Consider the following 18,096-nt stretch of genomic DNA (forward strand, 5'->3'; position numbering starts at 1 on the left):
AGTTCGAATCTACCTAGTCACATATTTTGAGGAAGAAGACAATTTTCCGCTCCTTGCTCACCCCAAAGTTCGAGCTGGATACCATAGGCCAAGCCCGATTCCTTGACACCACTTGCACCTTGCCCATAGCACGGCCACTAGCACCACTTTCCCACAAATCAGGTCGAGCAATAATCACATCCCAGAGCTGTGCCCCAGCTTACTCTAAGCACGATCCAATCTACTCCCGTACAAANCCCAAAGTTCGAGCTGGATACCATAGGCCAAGCCCGATTCCTTGACACCACTTGCACCTTGCCCATAGCACGGCCACTAGCACCACTTTCCCACATCCCAGAGCTGTGCCCCAGCTTACTCTAAGCACGATCCAATCTACTCCCGTACAAACTTCCTCACATCAAAGTCGACAAAGTTCAAGATTCGTCCCTCACCCAATAACCGAACTCCAGTGGGAGTAGGAGGTGGAGGAGGAGGCGGGGGTGGTGGTGGTGGAGGCAGGGTTGGCAGCGGCGGATGTTACATAAATAATAATAATAATAATAATAGTGGAGGTAGTATTGCTAGATCCGGAGGCTGTGGCAGAGCTGGATCCATTCTTCGAGTTCCCAGACTCATGGCATCACAGGGTAACATAGGGAGACTTCCCATCGGACCCGCAGCCATCACCAATACCTTCTCTGAAGACGATGAATTGGAATTGCTCGAGCTGCAGCTCCTCACCACACAAGTATCCGCCAGACACACGCTTACCTCAGCCAGGTTCACACCCAAAGACCAAGGGAGCAGTGCCACTTTCCCGCGAAAGGCCAAAGACCGGAAGTCATTGATGACCTTGTGGTCGGATCGGGGATTGTTGGACGAGGTCCAACTGGAGCAAATTCAACGCATTCTTCTGAATATCAACCATTGGGACTTCAATGCATTCACCTTGGACCGTTTTACCTGTGGCAATAATTTGGCGACACTCTGTGTTCACCTCTTCAAGGAACACGGCTTACTCCAGTACTTCAAATTGGACACTCTAGTAGTTTGGAAGTTTTTCACTCTAGTCGAACAAGGCTACTATAGCACAAACCCATACCACAATGCAGTCCACGCCGCTGATGTCACCCAAGCTATCAATTGCTTTCTGGAGGAGCCCAGTATCAAAAAATTCCTCACTCCTTTGGAGCTCATGTCAGCTCTCGTGGCCGCAGTTTGTCATGACCTGGACCATCCGGGGCGCAACGAGAAGTTTCTCATTGCCACTTCCAGTCATCTGGCTGGCATGTATAATAATTCATCTGTGCTTGAGAATCATCACTGGCGAATGACCATGTCTATTTGCGCCGATTCTGGCTTGTCAGATTGCCTATCGAAGTCAGATCTCGAAGCCATGGACGATATGGTCCGCGATATCATATTGGCTACGGACATCTCTCGACAAGCAGAGTTCTTATCCAAACTCCGAGACAAATTGGACCGAAACGCCTTGGACTTCACTGCCCCTGAGGAGAGGCTTTTCATCATTCAGATTGCCATGAAATGTGCCGACATCTCGAACCCGTGTCGCTCATGGAATATCTCCCGCTTGTGGTCCTATCGGGCCTCCGAAGAGTTTTTTCGACAAGGAGATTGCGAGCGAATGCTGGATATTCCTGTTACACCGTTCTGTGATCGATTCAACATCACAGTGGCAAAGGTAAGACCAAACATTCATTATGATGATTAGCACATGCTCTGAAACAAACGGCCGGAGCATGAAGTGCCTTATTATTGGCGTTTGGAATCGGCGAGAATTCCCTACCTTTCAAAGCTTATCATGTAATGAAATTCATATTCAAAAATGAAGAAAAACAATCAACATTTTAATCGTCTTTCTTTTCTAGGTGCAATCTGGATTCTACCGGTTTGTGGCTTTTCCGTTGTTTGAAGAGTGGCATCGGTTTTTGTCCTCGCCTTTATCGTTGATGATGGTTCGCAACCTTACCACCAATCAAGCCAGGTGGGATCTGATTGTTCAGCAAGAAACTAACCGGGGTAGTATGATGGATTCAACCCATTCAACCTCCTCCTCTTCCACCTCCTGCTCGCACCCCAATGATTCCCGACGAGAGAGTTTGGACCCGCCCCAATCTCACCTAAGCAGGATGTCTCGTTCTTCCGCCGACGACGAGGACTCGGATCCTTGCACCTCCTACCCCTACATGCCATTAGACAATGACCTTGAAAACACTAATCGGCGGCATTCCCTTCCTCTGTCAGATCGCAGCCTCAAGTGCCAAAGCAAGGCTGGCTCAGAAGACTCTGCGGATGACGCCCCAAGCATCCAAAGCAACTTTCGTCATCCGCCTCATCTGGGCGGGGAAAGGAGGCGCATTGTCCGTCAACCGGATATCAACAACTATCATTTAGCTAATAAACGCCGACTCTTTGCCACAAGTCATTCGCCTCCGGGAACTTTCACCTCCAAGCCCTACGGAAATTCTTTGGACAGCCACATGGAGTCGTCGTCAAACAATCGAGTCACGTTTAGTTTTGGTCCCCGTGAAGAGGACGAGGAAGAGGAGGAACGAGAGGATGATTTTGACAATGGTAATCTCAACGTGGCCACTCAAGCTGACAACAAAGAGAACCTAAACATCCGACGGGGTTCGGCTCCAGGGAGCCTACTTTTGCATCAGTTTGCCAATTTGTCGTTCAACAAATCGATTTCGCGGGAGGCTTCCCCGACGGGTCCATTGCAAGCCCGCAACCGCCCTCAAAGTGGTAATGCGGCTCTCTCCACCTACGTGAACAAGCTTAGTCTCAATCATCGGCGTGGCTCATTACCTTGTGATTTCTTGGAGCAAACCCCTGCCGATGCCTTGGACAACCATCGGTCTTCCAGTTGTGGTCGATATGCCTGTGACAAAGACCTGAACATGCGCAATGGAAACCAAGCCAATCCGTTGCAGAAGCGAATTCTTCGCCAAAGATCCGGTGATTCCAACTTGAACTATGCCAACATATCATCCTCATCCAGTTCGCCACACTGTCTCAATGAACTGGGTGCCACTCCTTGTTTCAACATGCACCAGATTCGGATGGCACGACGTGGATCATTGAGATCAGGAGGAAGCAACGCCTCCAGTTCCAATCACCTCTCAGCGAGAAGAGGTTCTGCTCCGATAGGTACTCAATTGGCCGAGGATAACGCTCTTCAAAGCCTGCCCCACCTTCAGGCTCTAACTCTGAAGGGCAAAAAATCCATGAACAGCCAACCCATTGTGAGCAAGAAATGTGGACTTCAGAGCAATGTCGAATACCTAAGGAACATGGAGTCGATGGCTCGAGCCCAAGTCCTGCGCAACTCCCACTTATCGCCTTCTGTTGAGAACGAGTTCCTCGAAGATATGCAAGCGATTTACGCCGCAACTCATGGACGAAGAGGCTCGCTTCCCACAGAATACACTATGACATCCACGGTTCAATGATTCGAATATCAATGCTCTTTTGGAATTCCAAAGCGGGGGGGCTTTCTCCCGATAGTTGAGCCTCATTTGGGCCTGCGGGTCTTGCCAATCTGAAAACGTTTGTGGTACCAAATACTGTACAAGTAATAAGTTCCTTTTTTTAAACAATAATTCCCATACTGTCAACTAACGCGCAAAATCGTTCGATCCAGGTCTTCTCATGAAATTTGATCCAAAGCAAGAGCCACTGCCATGGTATTATTACTATTATAACCCACTTGCTACTGTTATCATTACATGCATATAAAGGAAACTACTTTATCAAAGTGTTTCCACTAATAAGGCAAACGACTATGAATCATTCAATGGAAACCCTCCTCAAAAGGAATCGATGTTGGTCAATGTACATGTATGTACTTAATGAGCCTTTTCATAGTGTCCAGTCTTGTGTGTTAAATATCACTGAAGAAGTAATCATGTCAAGAACCCAATCCGTAGGCGCACACATTGTCGATCATTAATGGCTATACAAAGCAATACCAACCCCCTTGTTGTTCAAGAAAGCAAGAAATAACTCCCTGGAAGTGAAATGGGATTCTTCAGCTGGTTCTGAGGAGTGTTTTTGTAAGAATATCTCAACACAGAGTTAGAGCGCTAATCAACCTTGCCCTATTGAACTCGTTCATCACTGTTGACACATTTGTATTTCAATAAAATCGGAAGAAATGTTAATCCCATTGTGATTTGTACTAGTGTAAATCCATCATGTGAATAAATAGTTAACCAAACAACAAGCCGTGAACAGGCATTTCTTTACTGTACTGCATTTGCTTCTAGCCGTTGATCCAAGCGCCGTCATTGCCGCAACTTTTTGTACGATTATCCATGGATTTCTAGACATTGGATATCGCACGACTGACCACTGTGTTGGCCGAACAGTGCAATAAACACAGGTTTGCGAAGAATTTCCAGGATGCCATCCATTCTACTGTTTAGAATCCGAGTGGTCGGTTGTCCGACATCTGCTGACGTCTAGAAATCGATGCATAAACCAAAGAGGGATGCAATTGCGGTGAAAATGTATGATGAAGACATGATCAAAAACAGAAATAATTAAAAACTTAGCCATCATTTTTGATCAAAACTAAACATTTCGAACCAATATCACCTTAAAAACGAAGCAACAGATAAGAGCTCTGTGAAAAGAAACGCTCTCACCAAGCAAGCTAGATCTTGTAACGAATACTTCTAAGCAATTGGGCTGTAAGGATGAAAGATCAACCCCCCCCCAAAAAACAATAGTGTTTTACAGTGTACCAACTCTAGTTGTCTTACGCTACTCAGGTTCAACCAAAAACATATACCCATTGGCTGTATTATCACTTTCGTCTAGAACTCTATCATCCAAATAGGAGACAAGTTGTGATCCATCACAATTAAAACATTAGTTGCGTAAACAGTTGTGATAAGCAATTATATTCTCAAAACGACGTAAAGCAGGCGGTTAAAAGACAGTTGCTTTGTTTTAAGACAATAATCAGGGAAAAAATGACAAACACATTTAAAATTGATCTGCATCAAATCAGAACAATGCAGCCCATGAAAGGCATGGTTTGGCACGGAGTTATTACCTGAGTAGTGCTTTAAAAAAGCGAAACCTCTCGATTTTTCGAAATAGTTTTAGCCTGAATAATACCATTCAAAAGTTATTGTTTTTTCTTCAGATTTTGGAGGGGTAATGTCGCATAGCTTCAAAAGAACAACAAAAACGCAATACTACTTTTGATCATACTTTGCAATGTAACCCATAAGATAAGGGACACAGAAAATATCAATTCGATCACAAACAAATTCTTTGACAACACTTTATCATTTGTTTATTCAAGCATTGACCAAACAAGCAATGATCAACCATATGATGCAAACTTATTATTTTTCAGCTTTACAAACCATCTTAATTGATGTATCAGACCAAGGACTTGGCTTAATAAAGTCTTTTGGCCACGACACTCTCAGGCAATCAAACTTTAAAAAGAAGATTTGTCAGAAAGTGGGAAACAGTATTGAAATGGTCTAGACAAGAGCGGGATCAATGCAGTACATCCTGGAACAATAGTATTATTCAGCGGTTGAATACATTGTGATTAACAAATAAAGTTCCAACCAAAGAGCAAAGCTGCCTTACACTTCATTTTGCGCATCAAGTGAATCGGGGATTTGGTGACATGCAAGGGATTTTACGTAGGCTGTCTAAAACACTAGTTCGATTGACATTTGACAGGGTTTTTTACATACATTTTAGCCATACCCCTGGCTTTTTGGGTCAGATTAGTATTTATCGTGCCATTTTATTTGGGCTACCCTGTGGATTGACTTGAATTTCATTACGCACAATAAAAAGATATTTGAACTTCCAAACGTGTCCCCCCACAAAATCAGCCAATTTGACTCTGTGCCCCTTTTCAAAATACCTCAATAAAATCATATTTTAAAATTTTTGCAATTTAATGTAAGTCAGGGTAATGACTTGCTTACTTTTAAAGTGGTTCGTTGAAAAGTATTAGCGTCAAAAGCTGAAAAAGCTCACCCAGCGTGGGTCGAAATTTTGTCCTTATGAACGAAATTGTCTTTTGTACATAACTTGGACTCTCCTGACTTCCCTAAAACATGTTTTGAACTCAACTTTGGCCAAGTGGGTACAATTTGCAACATCTTTCAAGATCTACTGTATTATGTGCTTCTTGTGGATGAAATGAACTGTTAAGACAAAGCGAAATTTCCATTCCGTTATGAGTCCAATTGTTCGTAATTAACATACTATTGATTTTTTTGCGCAATTCATGAGATGGCGGACATGGCAAGTAATGAGATTAACCTTTTCTTGCCATATTTTACATATAATGCACAGGACAAAAATGTCCAAGAAAGAGTTATCTACATTTAAAGCTGTTGAATGTTTAATCAGGCTTTTTGCGTAGCCCCTCTGTTCCACAAATTGTTTGAAGAAGGCAAAGGAACAGAAAACCCGCAAAATCCACAAAGCCCAACCCTTACAGTTGTGTCGGGAGGAATGTGGAAAATGATCAGGTGAGCCCTGATGATAGGGCCTCTCATCTACGATCTCTTTTGGAACAGTGTCCTCTTATTTGGACTCATCAATCCATACATGGGACCGCCAGTTCTTCTCTTTGGAACATCAATCCTTTCATTTTGACACTGGAACCCCATGTGTAATTCTTAAGTGATTGAGCCAGAGACAATTTCTTCTTGAAGAATACTTTCTTTAAGATCTTATTTTCTCGAGTTTCCCGTTATTGTATACAGCACTATAAACGGCGACACATTCTTGCTCTCATTTGGCGTTGGCATCCTATTGAAAATGGCCGCCACACACGAGTTTTTAAATGGACATCACCCAATGACCCTCTCATTTTTGTCATGAAGGATGTTCAACACAAAGCTTAAAAGAGAAACCGGTTATAAAAGGCAAAAGCAGAAAGCAATCAAAAAATAAAGGAAAAACTCATTGTCCGTGAGGAAGATCTCATCAAAACCTGACTCCTTTCAATACCAAGAACCGAATCGGCCGCTCTGAAAACAAGATGGCGTACCTACCTATTCTTTTCCTTCCCGCCAACATTTGGTGACCGCGTCTCTCCTACGAAAATACAGGTTCTGTTGAATAATCACCGCTTCTCTCTCATCAGCAGGCATCCAGACAAAACAAGTATCCGCCCCAAACATTGAACGGACCACAATCGTCCAGTGATCTTCTCCGCCATGCCTCGAAATGTGGAAATCAAAGCCAGAGTGTCCAACTTGGATGCCGTGAGGCTCAGGGCCGCTCAACTAAGCAATTTCCCCGAGAAACTCATTCGTCAACGTGACACTTTCTTTCAATGTGACTCCGGGCGCTTGAAACTAAGATTCCTTGAGGGGGAAGAGTCGCAATTGATCTTCTACCAACGTGATGATCAAGAGGGTCCAAAACTGTCCAATTACCATTGGGCAGATATCGGCAAACCCGAGGTACTGGAAAATGTGCTCGGACTAGCCTATGGAGTGAAAGGCACGGTAAGAAGCTGATTTCCCAAGCTCTTCTTGGTTCGAAACGACCACCAGTGGCCATGCGTGCGTACTTTTGTTCGTTTCAGGTGATCAAGACACGCTACCTGTACTTGGTAGGGCAGACCCGGGTACATTGTGACCAAGTGGAAGGTTTGGGAGACTTTGCCGAATTGGAAGTTGTACTCAGGGATGATCAAACCCCCGAAGAAGGTGAAGTGATTGCTCATGAGCTAATGGCTGAATTGGGCATTTTCAAAGAAGATGTACAATCTTGCGCTTACATGGATTTAATTTTAAAGAAAAATAACAGTTCTTGAATGGATTTGTTTATTCTCTGATAATGATAATGACGAAGGGTGCGTTATTGTGAATGTCTTCTCCCTTGACATCGGGACAGTTGAGATCGCGCCGGAATCTCGACCACGATCCGGGATGATTGGTCCAATGAGAAGGAATCTGGCAATAATTCCTTTGTAAACGCATCATGGACCGTCACAAATGGGCCAATTTTGAATCGCTTGAGAATGAGCATCTTGAACTTCCATACCGAGATGGGACTCCTTCCGATATCGACCGAGTAGAAATCCGCCTTGCCAATCTTGCAACTCACATACATACTACTAGTTTTGTCCACGGCCCTCGGGTGGACGATAACGAAGAACTGAACTAAGTTCATTGCTCAAATTGCTTTTTAACCCATTTTAGGATAATTAGTTAAAATGAATCGCTTAATCAGCTTGAAAATTGAATTGAAACTGATCTAATTAACGTGTAATTCTCCTCCTTGAAACTTGTGCTGATCCGACGGATCAAACGTATACGATCCTCAACTCGTGACAATGGAGAACGCGATTTCTTTGAGATCTGAACAATGACTTCACTTTTTCTATCGATTCGGGCGAGATTGATTTCAGACATCTTCTTGTATTCAATGAACCGTAGGTGCCAAACACACCAATGGAAAAATGTAATGCTCCTACCCGTTTCCTGCCTTCAACTTAACCTATTAATCTAGCACTCGACTTGTTGAGTTTGGCCAATTAACCTTCCAAGAAATACGTCGGGCAATAACGAAATCACAAATAATTGCTGTGGGAGAAATTGCTGGGTTTTTCTTCCTTTGTCGCCACATTAGCCATGCAAGGAATTTCTTTGCGAGACGAGTTCAATATTTCCCGTCATGGCTTGCTACCTTTTTAGGTTAAGAGGATTGTTCGGGTGACGTGGCAAGTATAGTAAAAAATATCTCTTTTTCCTATACTCTTTGTACGACCAACCAAAGTGGAAATACCTTGCAAGGATTATCTAACCAACGGTTGAGTTCTCCACATGTTCCATACATCAGTCAGAGGTATCCGGTCACGGAAGGGCTACCCTCCGTTCTATATAGTACGAAAGTGAACTCGAGATCGAACTGATTGAGCCCAGAGCTTGAACAAACTCTCAGAATAAAGATTTCTACCTATGGAAAACAGGGTAGTGTGTACGTAGATTATTCGCTCTCGACTCAGGTTTCCTTAGCATCAGTCGTCCAGTGGACTTGAAAGACTCCAGAGAGATCAGTCAGTCTCAGTCACGAAGAAGCCTATGCATGTGTTGGGTAGCATAAGAAGTGACCAAGGCAACCAGCGTTGAGATAGGACCTGTTTTAGGTCAATTGTCGATATGAACGGTTGCGGCGGGTGGCACCGCTTTGTGGCATCGCTCAGGGGAGTCTGGACCCGGAAGTTATCGTTTCTCATGCGGATTACCTTTCTACTGACCTTCGCATGTCTCCTGTTATTGACTGTTTCAATCAATCTGGAAGAAGACATGTTTGCTGGGTTCGCTAGGCCTTTGACAAAAGTCGTCGGTGATGTTGAGATGGAAGTGATCAATCATGCCGATCATGACCACCTGACGCTCGTGCGAGATAGACAGAGAAATGAGACTCAATTAAAGACCATTCTCATGTGGAATGATGCCTATGGTGAGCGGCTTTATGATATTGGCCATGGGAGGGAACCATTCTATCGCTACAAGTGCCCAGAGACAAGGTGTTATGCAACTGCTAATCGCAGCTATTTGCCAAATGTTCAAGACTTTGATGCCCTTCTAATACATCAGCGGTCCATTGATTGGGACGATATGCCCGCCCAACGAAGCCCACATCAGCGATATGTCCATTGGCTGGCGGAATCGGCACAATACGTTTACATGGATGTGAGCAAACTGAATCACTACTTTAATTGGACCATGACGTATCGGAGGGATTCGGACATCTATTTGCCCTATGGCCGATTCCATCAAATCAAATCTCATCCCATGGGAGAAGAATTAGACGCTTACATCAAGAAGTTCGGGCAGGACAATCGACATTTGGCGAGGAATCGAACCGAATTCAAAGCTGCCTGGTTCGTATCCCACTGTGCCACACAAGCCCGACGGGAACAATATGCCAAGGCCATGAAAAAGTACATGTCCGTGCATATCTACGGAAAGTGTGGGCGGTATCAGTGTGATCGAAAAAGCGGGTCAAAATGCTATCAAGAGATGGAGAGCAACTACAAGTTTTATTTATCTTTTGAGAACTCCATTTGCAATGACTATGTGACAGAGAAGTTTTTCAACGTGTTGAAGTACAATGTGATCCCTGTAACCTTTGGTGCGCATAACTTCTCCGGCATTGGTCCACCTCACCACGCCTTCATTAGTGTGTTTGACTACAAGTCGCCCAAGAGGCTTGTTGCATACCTCGAGACACTTCAAAACGATGACGCTAAATATGCAGAATATTTTTGGTGGAAAGACTTCTACGAGGTCCGAAACGACATGGCAGATCGTGCACAATCATATTGTGACCTGTGTCAAAAATTGAATGATCCGAAAGAACCTCCAAAGGTTTATCACGATATGAAGAAGTGGTGGATCAGTGATTCTCATTGCATGAAATTGAGGTCTAGTTTCTACAACCAGGATTGAAGCCCAAGTCAGAAAATGCCCCGGAAGGGTCTCAGCCGAGTCAATGCCTCCCACTGTGATACCTACACTAAGCTTGTCTCAAAATAATTGTAGTATTTTATTCCTCACAGTTTCTAATACACAGTCCAACTTAATTGCAAGAGAGACATCTCATTTTGAATCCGGTATTCCTCCAGAGCAATTCGCGAGTCATCGGTCACCAAAGGGCAGTTGTGAAAAATGAGGATATGCAAATTTGGGCAGAACATCAGAATGAGCTGAATCCCATCATCGGTTAGTCCACATCCGTCCACGCGAAGTTCAGTCACACACTTCCGACCCTCGCCCTGAACAAAAATCTGTATGCCCAGGTCCGTGATGGACGTTGAGCTGAAGTTCAGGGATTTCAACTTGGCGCAGCCTTCTCCCAGGAGGCCAATCCCGGTATCGCCCACTCCCACACAATATCCGAGGTCGATTTCTTCCAGATGGATACAAAACTTCCCCAGGACCCTCAACAGAGAGTCATCGGCGTTAGATCGGCGCAGGAATAGGGTCCGGAGGCCCCACATATCTGATAGAGCGTTGGAGAGGTTCTTGATGTCAAATTGGCATCGCACATTGTTCAGATCTAGCCTTCGCAACCCACGCGCTCTGTGGAGTGATAGGACCATGGGATCGGTCACAACCTCGCAAGAGCTCAGATCGACGTCTCGAACCTGCTCGTGAGTAAGAGCGTCAAAGAGCTCATTGGGCATGTGCCCGCGCTTCAGGTGGGATCGGCGTATTTTGTCCTTCAAATGCTTGGGTAATGTTTTCAGAGTCGGGATCTGCCATCCGCTTGAATGGTACCAATGGCTGGTCACAATGATATCAAGCAATGTTGGGATCCGATCTTGTGGCATTTTCGTCAGAGTTAAGGTATTGATTGGAGCATGACAACAAATGATCAGATAAGGTTCTCATTGGCAATTGGTTTTAGCATAACACTGATCTAAAGAAGGTATACCTGGAAAGTCGAAATAAGAGAGATGACGTCACAACGACACGGTTGTGGTTATGTATGTAAATTCTCCGTTTATTCTTACAAGTTTGAGCAGAAACATCGCGTATCAGATCTTCAAGGCCCAAGCAAGCCAAATGAGAGCGTGGTCGACTTCAAAATGATGCTGAAGGGTGATCATCATCATGAGCGAGCATTAATTCTATTTTGATTGGGCTTATTCGTTTGCGTTTGCGTTCAATAACGATGAACGCGGTAGATTTTCATTGGAGGCCAGAGCCTCACTGAGATGATGCCGCAAGGAAGTCTGACTGTTGTCCAAAGCTTGGTTCTCCGAGGCCGCAACGGGAGGAGCGTCTTCTTGACTAGAATCCAAACTCTCCGTTTGGAACGACACTAGATGGCCTTCGTTTTCCGGCGAACGAGGAAACAACTCTTCGTATGCCGGCGGAGGCTCTTCGTCTGGAAGAAGATGGCCATCCGAGGCTGGAAGACGCGTCTCTGAGGAAGTGGGAGGTAGCTGGACCGAGGTCTGGTCCACGAAGGCAGTCAAGGGAAGGTAGATATTGGCCTCCGATTCGCGGAGATGCCTCTGACGATTGAGTTCAATAAGAGATCGGGGTTGTTGGTTTTCGGGAAGATCGCAACTGTTGCCTGGGTCCTCGGAGTTGGAGGCGGAGCGGACGCAACATTTACGGTTCCGTCTCATTTGAAGGCAGATGTGAATAGGTAGGAGAACAATGAGCGAACAAACCACAATGATCAAGGTCCAAGTGATCACATTCACGGCGTTGTCGTCCGATTCATCTTCATCGTCCATCTCATCATCCGACTCATCGGAATGCTCGGCCTGGTAATTGCACCCATCTTCATCGGCCGGAATAAGATCCGCCGGACAATTGAAATGTCTATCACAGAAGTAATGCTTCCAGATGCACCGATCGCGAGTGGCACAACGCTTAAAGCCCGTATTGGGTTTGGTACATTGCTTCTGATAGCTAGTGATAATAACGGTTAAATTCACACTCGATATTTGCGGCCACGACGAGGTTTGTCGCCGACCACCAAGAGACACCCAGATCAAAAGATTCCCAGCGGGATCGTCATAGAAGAACCCATCTTTCTTATCACTCCGCCCGTTGCGCTGACCGCAGATACGGCTACTCTTGTCCAAAGTCATGAACGGTACGATGTCGTCTTTACCAAACTGGATAAAATCCACACAATTCGAGTCTTTGGAGCTTTGTCGCAAGTGCATTTCCTCCACATAGGCCATGAGGCCGTAGTTCTCGGAAGCCCGCACATGGATCTCGCAGCGTTTAGCCTTATTATGATAATTAGGTTGGAATGATATAGAAGGATGTTGCAGCTTCAGAATGGCAGCCCCTGAGCCTAAATCCAGAGTCTTGGTCTTCAAAAGCTGTCCCGTATTGCACAAATCCGCATTGTCCACATGGAACTGACGGTAACTTCCCAAAATGGGCGTCACAAACCCCATCCAAAGACTCAACCAGACCCACATTTTGGTTGGAAACCTCACAGTACTGACATGACTTAATCCTGGTTCAGATGACATTGGACAGGGCTAAATGGCAAGCCTGACCAATGAAACAAGTCGTCCAAGAGGCCAGACTGGTTTCGGATTTGTAAACATGTTCCTCAGTTTGGGCGGAAAACGGATAGCTGTGGTCTTCGACGAGATTCAAGGTTTCAACTCATCCTCATTGCCAAAGATCTGGATTTACAGTTTACACTCTCCTGTTGACTTGATCCACTTCTCTTGTGAGTGGACAAGCAGCAGACGCAGTGTTGTTCGAGGTTGGGCGGGGCAGGACGAGGCTGCGGGCTTGATAGTACTTGTCCACTCTGGAGGCTCTTGTCCTTTCAGCTGTCGGTCTGTCATGGGTGGGAGGTTGTGAGCCATCAAGCAGTCCGCCATGACCTAGCACGTCGTGCTCTACGTGCTCTACACACGCTCGCTTGAGGTTCATTCTTGTTCAGTTCGATTGTGATTCAGGGATCCTTGTAGGCCCTACTCGAGATCCAAACGCCAAGTGGGACTATTTCAGGTGATTATGCTTGTAGGGAACCTGATACGTGGTAACAATAGCTACGCCAGGTTTGATGGGTGTAAGAATAAAGGGGGCATTCGTGGAGACCATAAGTGCATGTACCCATGATTTTTGCCAGTGCTCCTAGTTTATAAGAAAGATATCTCCCCCCAAGATAGGGACCGCAGGGACGACTACCCCTAGACGTTACACTCCTTATTCTGCATAACAGAGGAAGGCCGACTTCTGCTCACCACTGTGTGCCTTAAGTTCTCAACTTGCAAACGTCTAACTTGCTTTAATTGCTCAATGCTACAAGTTATCATTTAAGTACCAATTAAGATGACTATCTGGCACACTGACAGTAGTAAATTTTTATTTTTTACTATTTGTTATAAAAATGGACAATTTTCCGGATGATGCCGTATTATTTACTTCTACTGGCAGAAATACATATTGCAGTCTTTCATTCTTTTTCTGTGACAATTGTGTACAAGAGGGGCAACTTAGTTACTTTTGAGCACTTCAGATCACCATTTGCACATGTTGATCAAGCTTCTAAACTTGCCTTGACTTCAAAACTGAATTGCAAGAAAACACATTTGTAACTTAAGAACGTGATTGCCCACCTTGTAATCAAGAACTACAAGTACATTATTGAAATCTTTTGTCATATCATTACAAATGTGAATCAATGAAACAAGTACATGATGAAAATGAGGATAGCAAATCATTTCAAACACACATGTTGTTTTTTCTTCATTCTAAGTTACAACCAGTTTACTTGTTAAAGGATTCAACTTTGAGTAAAAAGGTATGTTTCTAGGGCAAAGAGATAGGCAAAACCAATTGGGCCTTACAGGCATTAATTATGATTGGCATCATTTCAGAGGAATAACTGAATTCTCATTTTGTTGGCCTTTCACTGATCTTTTCACTTTGTGTTTGGAAATTATTGTGATTTTGCCCTCCCAACACAAAACACATTGAATAGTGCTGCTGGAGCGCGTGGATTGGATCTGGTAGGCCTGGATAGCAATTTGAGCTGAGCACAATCTGTCAACAATGATTACTGGACACTATGGTGACAAATTCCCATGAGAACTTTGGTTACTGAGCATTCAAAGTCTTTTGAGGTAGAATGTTCAGGCCAATGAAAGCAAGCATTGTTGTTCTATTTAGTAACCTAGATTGCCAAGTTGGCAAGGAACCTGTATGGCTTTCAAAAGTCTCACTTGACCCTAAGTGTGGTGGCAAACTTGGGTAGTAAGAACCATCACGTCGACTGTCCTGGCAACGCCATCATAATGTCTTGGTTATCAATGAGCTGTCAAAAAAGTTGATTAAATTTGGCAAAATAATGGTCAAAAAACCTGTGATAAATGTTGAAGTAGTTGGGAAAATAGCCAATAAAATATGCAGAAAACAAGCACTTAGTGGCGTATTTCTATAGGTTGAGGTGCAAGAAGCAAGATTACCAATTTAAAACCTCTGGACATGATACAGACTGCAATAGGCCCAAAAAGGTAGCTAATTTGGAAATTGGTTTCCTAAAACTTCCAAAATCAAAGGGTCTTGCCCTCAATCTGGTCAACCTGAAGAAAAAGGAAGCCTGACATGGCTAGGTACCTGTGCAAGGCGTTGTTTGACCCATAACTGCAGTTATACACCACGCAGCTTTGAACTTTGTTGGGACATCTCCCTAGCTCACCCTGGTTTCAAACATTTGAATGTGACCTTGTCATCTGTCCTGCCATTTGTTGTATTTTATATGTGAAAACGGGAAAAAAGCTGGAAAAAGGTGAATAGACCCCAAAAAGTTGAATAGTCCCTAAAAGTTGGAAAACGTGTTAAAAACTATTTGGCTTTTTTACAGCTAGAGTTATCAATTTCTCACCTGAGCAGCCCAAATAAACTGAACAAAGTTCGTCATTTTTTTAATGTCACTTTCTTGGTCTCCAGTTGATCTGTCTGGGGTGGCCTTGATACTTAAAATCTGGGGAAAATGACACTGTACTGGTGGTAGAAACCAGCCAGGTCTTACTCAAGTGGTACACGACCTTTGAAATCTTCAAACACTTTCACTTTTTACACGAAATCACCATCTCCATTGATCGTAATCTGCACGTCATTTGTATGAGGTGGAGGGCTTTTCAGAGAAAAGTCACTCCAACCAAGCCACTTGAGACTTTGCTTTGAACACATTTTGATAGTTGGGCAGCCGGGTGTCAGGCTGATTGACTTTTCTTGCATTACTCAGTTTCAACCAAAGCAGACAAACAAGCCATCAACTCACTGGCTCCCTGAATTTGGAACTTGATTTTGAGAATCACATAACTAAATGTGTTCAAAGCTGATCCCCATTGCACACACCAGGCAACCGCGAGAGAACCAAAAAATCTCAGAAATATTTTGAGTGTCATTTCTCTGACTAGCCCTCCAGTTTATCAAGCCAAAAGTAGGCCTCTTCCTGTTTTGGCTGGAAAGATCTGAAAAAGAGTATGCCGTCCGCGTTAGCTGAGCTATCCCTGCACAAGGATAGTCGTTTTTTGGCAAGGATGAACTAAATCATAGGTCTTCAATGTATTGCATTCAATAGAGAAGCAATGTTTCGTCCCTTATGAACTTAATCTATCTGAAATGCTTAAGCTACGCAATATGAATTTGATAAGTAAAAATGTTGTAAAAATCTATCCGAATTAAAATGAGATTATCAAAAAATAGAAAATGAAATAACATTGACTTACTTAAATGCTAATGTTTAAATGTTTTACATTGTCTGAAATGAAAGTGAAGTCGAAAAAGAACTAGTGAGGTTAAAGAATATCGAAAGATTTGACACCAATGTATTCCTGCATCATTCCAGGATGTAACGAATTAAGGGCTTGGCCATGTATAAACCCACAAAGAGCCCCAAATAGAAAATAAAAACCATTTAAATTCCGTCAAATCAGAGGCACGTGGGTGGGTCTATATTAGTCTTACAAAATCCGCTCAATGAGGATAAAAATTGACCCTTGCCGAAAATGGTGGAAAATCTTATGCCAAAACTAATCATTCTATTTCAAAAGTCAATAAAATGATGTCTTTGGCAACATTAATATACTTTTTGACCTTAGAAGCTACTCTTTACCTATAGTAAAAATGCTTCCCTGCTGGGTGTCTGGATCTCTAAGAACTGGGAACTACCGTTTAAAGAGCGTATGCAGGGAGTGCAACTTTGACACCTCTTTCCTCCATGTAACGACCAACGTAGCTAATACGCAGTAAATATATCCTAAAATAATGACACAATACTGCTTATGTGATATGACATGTTTATTCGTTGAATTCCTTTGTTCGAGTGATTACTGATTGTTCTTATCTCTAATTATCGACAGCTGACCATGGCGTCTTGCTCATTTCCTGCCTTTTGACGTCAGTGCTTCTATTTATAGTACGACAAACTGGTGATTTTTAAAGTAATTTTGGGACAAAATTTTGCGCCTGGTGAATGGTGATTTACGGGAAAAAGAACCTAAAAATCTGGTGATTTTGAAAAATCCGAAAAATCCAACTATGGTTGGCTAAAATAAAAACAAGAAGAGGGCTGCAATGATGACTGATACACTTGAGAGTGTCCTGTATTGTAAATCTGGGCTGTCCAAGTTTGACAAAACAGTCAAGGACTATGACCCTCCTCGTGGCATTCTTCAGTACAGCGGTAATATTTATGGCTGAAAAAATAAACTATAAATAACTAGGGCCAGCTAAAACGCTGCAAATTTTGCACGTTTAACAACAATATTTGACATTTTTCTGCAATTAATTATGCAATATTAGCCTTTTCAGCAAAAAATACTAAAATTTGGAAAAAATCATGATAATTTTCAAGAATTATGGTCAATTTTAGGGGAAAATCATGAAAACACGTCAAAAGTGCCTGATTTTAAAGAAGAAATTCATTACTCAAGTAAAACTATGTTCCAAAGTTTGAAATAGAGTATCTTAAATGAATTACAATGATAAACGAGCTATTTCAAATTGATGGAAAATATAAGCAAGCAGATGGCTGGTAACATGTTTGCAATCTATTTCATACCTATGGGTACTTTTTTTCAAAAAGATTTGAGAAAAAAAATCAAGTAGTACAATTTCACATTTTCCCCTAAAATTGACCATGTACTACTTGATTTTTTTTCTCAAATCTTTTTGAAAAAAAGTACCCATAGGTATGAAATAGATTGCAAACATGTTACCAGCCATCTGCTTGCTTATATTTTCCATCAATTTGAAATAGCTCGTTTATCATTGTAATTCATTTAAGATACTCTATTTCAAACTTTGGAACATAGTTTTACTTGAGTAATGAATTTCTTCTTTAAAATCAGGCACTTTTGACGTGTTTTCATGATTTTTGGGGTAAATGGTCATGAGGTAGATGTTTAATTTCGGAAAAAATTATTTACCATTACTTTTATGAAACTTGAAAACTTACTTTTCTAAACAATATTGTTCTGCAATACACTTGCTACGCTCTGGCATTATTGTGTTTTAGTTTATGCACTGACATCTATGTTTTCCACAACATAATAAGGATGTGCAAAATGCTGATCAGTCT

General features: G+C 43.0%; 5 protein-coding genes across 5 annotated transcripts; 3 read left to right on the plus strand and 2 right to left on the minus strand.

Annotated features, from left to right (window-relative positions):
* Positions 1-333: 333 nt before the first annotated feature.
* On the plus strand, positions 334-3,594 carry LOC131887972 (uncharacterized). The gene is made up of 2 exons (XM_059236725.1): positions 334-1,681; positions 1,869-3,594. The coding sequence occupies exons 1-2, from the start codon at positions 614-616 to the stop codon at positions 3,453-3,455; spliced, it is 2,655 nt and encodes an 884-aa protein (XP_059092708.1). The 5' UTR covers positions 334-613; the 3' UTR covers positions 3,456-3,594.
* Positions 3,595-7,116: 3,522 nt separating this feature from the next.
* Positions 7,117-7,824, plus strand: LOC131889332 (adenylate cyclase CyaB-like). The gene is made up of 2 exons (XM_059238418.1): positions 7,117-7,508; positions 7,589-7,824. Exons 1-2 carry the CDS (start codon positions 7,215-7,217, stop codon positions 7,817-7,819), a joined length of 525 nt encoding a protein of 174 aa, XP_059094401.1. The 5' UTR covers positions 7,117-7,214; the 3' UTR covers positions 7,820-7,824.
* Positions 7,825-8,550: 726 nt separating this feature from the next.
* On the plus strand, positions 8,551-10,597 carry LOC131889329 (alpha-(1,3)-fucosyltransferase C-like). The gene has a single exon (XM_059238414.1). It carries the CDS (start codon positions 9,168-9,170, stop codon positions 10,461-10,463), a length of 1,296 nt encoding a protein of 431 aa, XP_059094397.1. The 5' UTR covers positions 8,551-9,167; the 3' UTR covers positions 10,464-10,597.
* On the minus strand, positions 10,449-11,349 carry LOC131889330 (protein AMN1 homolog). The gene has a single exon (XM_059238415.1). The coding sequence runs from the start codon at positions 11,345-11,347 to the stop codon at positions 10,577-10,579; it is 771 nt and encodes a 256-aa protein (XP_059094398.1). The 5' UTR covers positions 11,348-11,349; the 3' UTR covers positions 10,449-10,576.
* A 150-nt stretch (positions 11,350-11,499) lies between these two features.
* On the minus strand, positions 11,500-13,479 carry LOC131889327 (uncharacterized). Its single transcript, XM_059238413.1, has one exon. The coding sequence runs from the start codon at positions 13,019-13,021 to the stop codon at positions 11,663-11,665; it is 1,359 nt and encodes a 452-aa protein (XP_059094396.1). The 5' UTR covers positions 13,022-13,479; the 3' UTR covers positions 11,500-11,662.
* Positions 13,480-18,096: the final 4,617 nt, after the last annotated feature.

The sequence above is a fragment of the Tigriopus californicus genome, chromosome 10 (assembly GCF_007210705.1).
Source record: "Tigriopus californicus strain San Diego chromosome 10, Tcal_SD_v2.1, whole genome shotgun sequence".
Taxonomy (NCBI): domain Eukaryota; kingdom Metazoa; phylum Arthropoda; class Copepoda; order Harpacticoida; family Harpacticidae; genus Tigriopus; species Tigriopus californicus.

Coding starts and splice junctions, on each gene's coding strand:
- LOC131887972 (XM_059236725.1), top strand. CDS start 614: ATGGCATCACAGGGTAACATAGGGAGACTTCCCATCGGACCCGCAGCC. Junction 1,682..1,868: donor TCAACATCACAGTGGCAAAG/GTAAGACCAAAC, acceptor TTTCTTTTCTAG/GTGCAATCTGGATTCTACCG.
- LOC131889332 (XM_059238418.1), top strand. CDS start 7,215: ATGCCTCGAAATGTGGAAATCAAAGCCAGAGTGTCCAACTTGGATGCC. Junction 7,509..7,588: donor CCTATGGAGTGAAAGGCACG/GTAAGAAGCTGA, acceptor TGTTCGTTTCAG/GTGATCAAGACACGCTACCT.
- LOC131889329 (XM_059238414.1), top strand. CDS start 9,168: ATGAACGGTTGCGGCGGGTGGCACCGCTTTGTGGCATCGCTCAGGGGA.
- LOC131889330 (XM_059238415.1), bottom strand. CDS start 11,347: ATGCCACAAGATCGGATCCCAACATTGCTTGATATCATTGTGACCAGC.
- LOC131889327 (XM_059238413.1), bottom strand. CDS start 13,021: ATGTCATCTGAACCAGGATTAAGTCATGTCAGTACTGTGAGGTTTCCA.